The 6,149-nt window shown below is 44.1% G+C and overlaps 2 protein-coding genes across 2 annotated transcripts; one reads left to right on the top strand and one right to left on the bottom strand.

Annotated features, from left to right (window-relative positions):
* Positions 1–135: 135 nt before the first annotated feature.
* PHALS_13433 (major facilitator superfamily domain-containing protein 9) lies at positions 136–1,599 on the top strand (the record flags this gene model as incomplete). Its single annotated transcript, XM_024729188.1, has 5 exons — positions 136–1,148; positions 1,208–1,298; positions 1,360–1,384; positions 1,457–1,524; positions 1,591–1,599. 5 exons carry the CDS (start codon positions 136–138, stop codon positions 1,597–1,599), a joined length of 1,206 nt encoding a protein of 401 aa, XP_024579590.1.
* Positions 1,600–2,344: 745 nt separating this feature from the next.
* On the bottom strand, positions 2,345–5,812 carry PHALS_13432 (Small nuclear RNA activating complex (SNAPc), subunit SNAP43; the record flags this gene model as incomplete). Its single annotated transcript, XM_024729187.1, has 5 exons — positions 2,345–2,427; positions 2,489–2,509; positions 2,669–5,468; positions 5,537–5,715; positions 5,788–5,812. The coding sequence occupies 5 exons, from the start codon at positions 5,810–5,812 to the stop codon at positions 2,345–2,347; spliced, it is 3,108 nt and encodes a 1,035-aa protein (XP_024579589.1).
* Between the last annotated feature and the right edge of the window lie 337 nt (positions 5,813–6,149).

Genomic DNA, 6,149 nt, shown 5'->3' with positions numbered 1-6,149 from the left:
GAGGCGGCCAGCACCGATCACCACACGCTCTGAAGTCATCACTTGTGGGCAATTGGCACAAATGAGAAAAATGGAGAGATTAGAGTCGCGTTAGATACGAATATATAATGTGTGAACAAATACGTAGTTGTCTGGATGTCGCCGAAATGCTGGCTGTCGCTGCGTGTGCTGTACGTCGTGTCGTTTCTTGATATGCTAGGCGTGTCGATGATCATCCCATCGCTAGCACAGTACGTGAAGTCGATGGAAGGTGGCGCGATGATATTTGGACTGATCATGTCGCTTTATGGTTTTATCCAATTCTTTGCGGCGCCCATAGTTGGTAGTTTAAGTGACCACTATGGTCGCAAACGCGTGCTACTCACATGTTTGATTGGATCTTCTGCTGGATATCTTCTGCTCGGTCTATCATGGAATATTTATGTTGTGGTTCTCTCTCGAATTCCAGCTGCGCTATTTAAGCACACACTTGACATCGTCAAGGTAGCTATAACAGATGGCGAGAAGACAGACAAGCGATCGACGGCAATCGGACGTCTTAATGCAGCGGCCAATGCTGGATTCATTATTGGCCCAACGATCGGGGGTTACGTGAGCTCCATTCCCAATGGTTTTAATTACACAGCGCTATTAACCACAGCACTGTTTGGTCTAAATTACATCCTCGTATCTTTGTGGTATCTCGAATTAAGGTGCCACGGCTCTCTCTCCCCAGCTATAACAAACACCAAGCATGAAAGAGAACACTACGACCATCACATCGACTGGAGACAGTTGCTACACAATGCGTGGATAAAATTGCTCGGATTTCGTGATATCATCAAAGAATCTAAGCCGGCGCAGACGCTGTTATTTGCGAGATTATTGCTCTCTATGGCAGCTATTTTATACAGGAGCCACTTTTCAGTGCTGCTGGAGGATAAGTTCCATCTGGACTCGAAAGATCGCGGACTTGTACTGAGCTACATGGGTCTATTAGGCTTTCTTGGAAGCTTTTCGGTGGGTTTTGTTACGAAGGCTGTAAAATCCGAGAAATTGGTGCTGCAATCTTCAGCTATTATCTATGTCATTACGTTTTTTGCGCTATCGAGTGCTACCGAGATCAGTACTGTGTACATGATGCTAGCACCACAAGTCATTACCATCAGGTATAGTAAAACCTTAATTACCTACTAAGATTACACGTCAACATGTGTGATGTTTTCAGTATACTTCGTGCGAGTTCAGTGGCATTACAGACTACATTCGTTTCACATGAGCATGTCGGCGCATTTATGGGGATATCGTCTTCATTGACAGTAAGTTGACCTTTATCTTTGAACAATGTATCTAAACTACTTACCAAACGCAATTTCGAAGTCCATCTCCCGCACTGTCGGTCCAAGTAAGTTTTTGAAGCCTTTTGTTCTCGGATGCTTTTGAAAGAGATATCATCTGTATCCGCTTTGGTATTTAGTCTTATCTGGATGGACTTACATTGCTTCAGTCGATGGACCAGCATACGGTGCCGCATGTCTAGCTGCAGTAAGCGCTGGATTGTTCTGCTTTTCCCCCCATTTTGCGAAAGTGAGAGCTGACACCAACGTTAAGGGCATTTGAAAGTCAACAGAAGCCATTCACTAGATTTATTGCGTCGGCTTTTCAGCCGTTTTCGTCTGAATCCCAGAATTTCACTAGTTTCGCTCGCGGCGATATACGAGCAAAACACAAAATGAAAAACCGTGTTAACTTGCAAGCCTTGGATCAGCGCATTCTGCTGACAAGACTTCCGGTTGTCTATCTCCTGCTACGCAATTGTAAGCTTTTTATTCTATTGGTCGATCTCTTCAATATTGTACTCCGCTACCGAATTTTAGCCTCGAGCTTGTCTATTACGCTGCATGACAACGGAGTCTGCTATGAAGCAAGAGCAAGCATGTGTATAACATTTGCTGACTAGAAACTTGATTAACGTGGCACATTACATCTGCAATAATTTCTCCCTGTAATTTTCAATTGATATATTGGTAGAATCATAGCTAGTCTAATGTGCCATGTCATACTACGACTATGTCCCGCATAGTGAAATAAGAGCTGTTCTATTGCGTCGGAGCTAGAGATGTCTCTCTATCTGTAGTATCTGCAACAATCGCATTGTACTCTCGATTCTTATCACGCACACATTCATAAGTACATTACTCATCGGCAAAAAGTAAGAACTCTAAGGTAACAAGCTGTGGATCGATTTGCAAAGTTGCACAGCAGCCAGTTACGATCATCAGTCGAGAATATAAACTTGCTACAAACAGCGAGAAGTGCGCTCTGTAGCCTCCACCAGCGAGAAGTGCGCTCTGTACCAGCGAGTTTATTTCAGTGAAGCATCTAAGCCGGCAAATCGGTCGTTTTGGAGCTTAATATCTCTACGCGTCAGTACCACGCGCGTCACATCTGCTTTGATGAAAGGAGCTGTCAAACAATTTTTTAGTAAAGTGGATGAGAATCAACTTACTGTTGATATCTCCACTCAATGCTCAATAAGTTTCACACGCCACTGCAAATTGTCACTTTCTTCCACCAGTAAATAATTCGCCTTTTTCATTGCAAGATCTAATTGATAGTCCTGTAACGTCATATGGGCCCTGCTTACAATTCTGCTTCAAAGCATGTTAGCCCGTCCCGTCATTATCACTATCAAAAACAACAGAATCGGATCGTCGAGAGCTGCGAAGATCCATTGATAGAACCCGCTGACGTGAGGAAGGATTCGCCATTGCTTCATTTTCGACATTATTCATTTTAAGCTTGGTCGGAAATGTTGGACGTGATCGCTTTTTTTGAGGTCCATCTTCGTTTTGACCCCGTCTTAACTTTTCCCCCTTTGTGCGGGTTATTTGATTCCGAGTTGTTCTTGTTTGAAAATGAGGCTTCGTCGCAGAAACCACTGAAAGATTATGGGCAGCATGTGTACCGCTGAGCTCTAACATAAGGTCCTCTAATGCTTCGCTCTCGCTTTTTGAAGCTATAGAATTTAGACGAGCAGATCGTCGAATGCTAGAGGAATTTTGAGCAGGTAAGGGTTTAAGGACTGGGGACAACATAATCTTCGATGGCGCAGTCGACCTTTCAAAACTGGTTGAGGTTGGGACAGAATGCATCTGTGCAGGTACATTAAAGTCGAGCTCTGCTACCAACTCGGTTAACCCATCACTCTCACTGTCTCCAGCCATACCATTTCTTTGAGATGAATCTTGACCTTTGTCTAACAATGTTCGTTGATTCGTTCCAGATTTGTGAGAAGCTTTTATCGTGGTTAGTCTTTGCTTCTTAGCATTTCCTCGAATCGATTTTCGAACAGGCGGCGATTTTGAAACTCGTTTTCGAGATGTCGTCTTTGTTCGAACCAATCTTGATAACGGCAAGACTGGTTCCATTAAAATAGAAGCGTCAAGCTCCTTTTCAAGCTCACCAAGTGCATTGCTCTCAGCATCGGATGCCAGAGAAGTAAAGCGCGATGATCTCCGAAGTTTGAAATCGGAAGCCATCGATCTTTCGCAAGCGCTCACCCGTGATCTTTGAGCAACTTGATTGCTACTAGAAAAATCGTCTTTTGCTTTCAGCTGTTCGGTAACCACATTGCTATGCGCTGGAAATGTTTGCGTAGAATGACCTGATGGCAGCATAAGGCGATTTTGTCCAGCATTCTCACTGCCAGTACAATTAAATTCACTGTTTTGACGTAGCACATCTGGTGAGGACTGACAAGTCATTTCCTTTTCTTTTCGATTCTTCTTTGCTGCTGTAAGACTAGTAGGATATTCATCGCAAGCAGCCTGGAATGACTTCGCAAGCTTTGGAATCGCGTCTAGTTCAGCTTGTATCGTGGAGAGACCATCACTATCAGCCGTGGACTGCGTAGCCCATGAATCGGAAATTGAGATAGCGCTACCCGCTGAAAATTTTGTCGCTCTCATTGAAGAAACGGCAGGAGATTTAACATCTTTAGCAGACATTCGTTCGGAAGCCAAGGTTTGAGCGCCTTTTCCTATAATATTACTTGTAAGAGCAAGGCTTTGAGTCTCTTCACGACGAAGAGAAGTCAATGCATTTTTCGGCACTGAATTTTTTCTTTCAGACGTCACAAGCTTCAAATCACCCCGGCCAAAGTTAGCGTCACTGGCTTCTTTTCGTGCTTCACTGATGGCTGAATATTGTTTCGCTTTTGTTCGACAAGTAACTGAGGTAGAGACTGATTTTTGTCGGGAAATTGTTTTGGCACTGGATCGGTTCAAACGAGCAAGAGGTGGTGATTTATCTGATTCATTGTGCCTCACACCTTGAGGTGAGACAGCATTTATGCTTTGTGTTAGTTCCCATTCAAGATCAGCAAGAGGATCGCTGTCTTCGTCACTTATCTCGCTTGATTGCAAAGATTTTCGTATATTTACTGTAGCCGGGTCTATACCAGATTCGACTTGTTCGCATACAATATCCGCATATAATTCAGACTCGAAAAAGGCCTCACTGTTGCTATCGCGTCGTCTCAATGGATTGTCCTGAGCCTTGGCTAAAGACTCAGCCCTTGAACTGAGTTGGTCTGTCACGCAATCATTCAAATTTGAATTATTATCGCCGCCCTCACTGTTGGCTTTTGTCTGAGACAACTTTCTTTCATCTTTTTCACGAGCAGCTGCTGCACGCGCAACACGATCATTCTTACGTTGTTTTGCATTCGCTTTATACACGGCATATGTCGTCAATGCATGAGTCAAGTTTTGAATGTTATCGCTTAGATCTAGCTTTGGAAGCTTAGATGCAGACAAAGTCAAATTACTTCGCCGTCCCGTTAATACGGCACCAGAACTTGAGAGAACAGTCGTGAAAGATTGAGCTCGACCCATTGTCTCTCGGTAGTGAGCATCCAGTGACTTGAGTTCTTCAATTGTAGAAAAGCTTACCGGAGCATTTCTCTCCACGGCTTTGTCTGTTCCAGTAAGCAAATCTTGACCAGCGCTAGCTCTTTGAAAAGCTTGCCCACTTGCCACATGATATCTAACTCGAACACTAGGTCCAAACCCTTGAAGGCAACGCAAAAACGTCTTCTCTTCCACCACAAGACGATGCATAATGGCTTTCACCTCTCGCGCCGCTGTCGGCAACAACGACGCCGCAGTACTACGCATGACGAAATCGATCGTCAGCAGCGCCGACCATGCCTTCGGGTCGACGTCAATTTTGTGTTTTGGAACGCCAAGCTGCACTGAGAAGGCAGAGTAGAGTGCGAATATGCGTCCGATCAGCGACGTGACTTCTGCTACGCTCTCAAATGCACCATCATTTACTTCAATGCAATGTACAAGTGCATCCAGTGTTTGTTGTAAAATAGTCTTGTGCGTATTGGTGGGTGAGCTGTCCCAGAATTCTACATGGAAAGCGGCACTCATTCTTGCATCATTCCACAATTGCTTCCAGGAAGAGAATGTGACTTCGTTCTATAAGCCAAACTATGTCAATCATGCTTCTCAAAAATACAATCACATTCATTAGTGGCAACACTAACCTTTTTGATGAAACGCGCGTGCAGTTCGTCCAGATCGTCGCTTACAGCCGCAGCAAAGTGCTCAAGAGAACGTTCCCAGTCCACGTCAGGTGCTTCACGCTCACGCTGCTTTAAGCTGCGGTTTATAGCGCGCCGTTTAGGCGGAAGTGGTGGCTTTGACACCAAGCGCGCAGGTTCATCTGGTGTATTCATATATATAGAATTAGAACCCAATCAACATTTATGATAATCAAAAAAGCTGGCACACAAACTGGGCGACTTCGACACTTGCGGCATTAGGCAGCGTTAAGACATAAAACTTGCTACTAGACGCTGTGCAGTTTTTTATGCTATTATAGAAGAGCTTCAAGTGGTTTGTACAATTTATTGTGCTTGTTAGACCGTTAGACCACGGCCCAGAATTTTTTTGACAAGCTGAATTATTTTAAATGTACATCTATTGTTTACACTTCATTCCTAGTCTCGATTGTGTAGAAAGCACCCTAGCTCCCGATATAATGACTAGCCGCAATTATGCTGCTTTCACCTACAGTTTTTGTTATCAACATTTTTGCGCGATGTTTTGCAAGTGTGGTACAGTGCTTGGTGAGGAAGTATGTAATCGGGTACGCAC

The sequence above is a fragment of the Plasmopara halstedii genome (assembly GCF_900000015.1).
Source record: "Plasmopara halstedii genome assembly, contig: Scaffold_658, whole genome shotgun sequence".
In the NCBI taxonomy this organism is placed as follows: domain Eukaryota; phylum Oomycota; class Peronosporomycetes; order Peronosporales; family Peronosporaceae; genus Plasmopara; species Plasmopara halstedii.
This window is presented reverse-complemented; position numbering and strand designations above follow the sequence as displayed.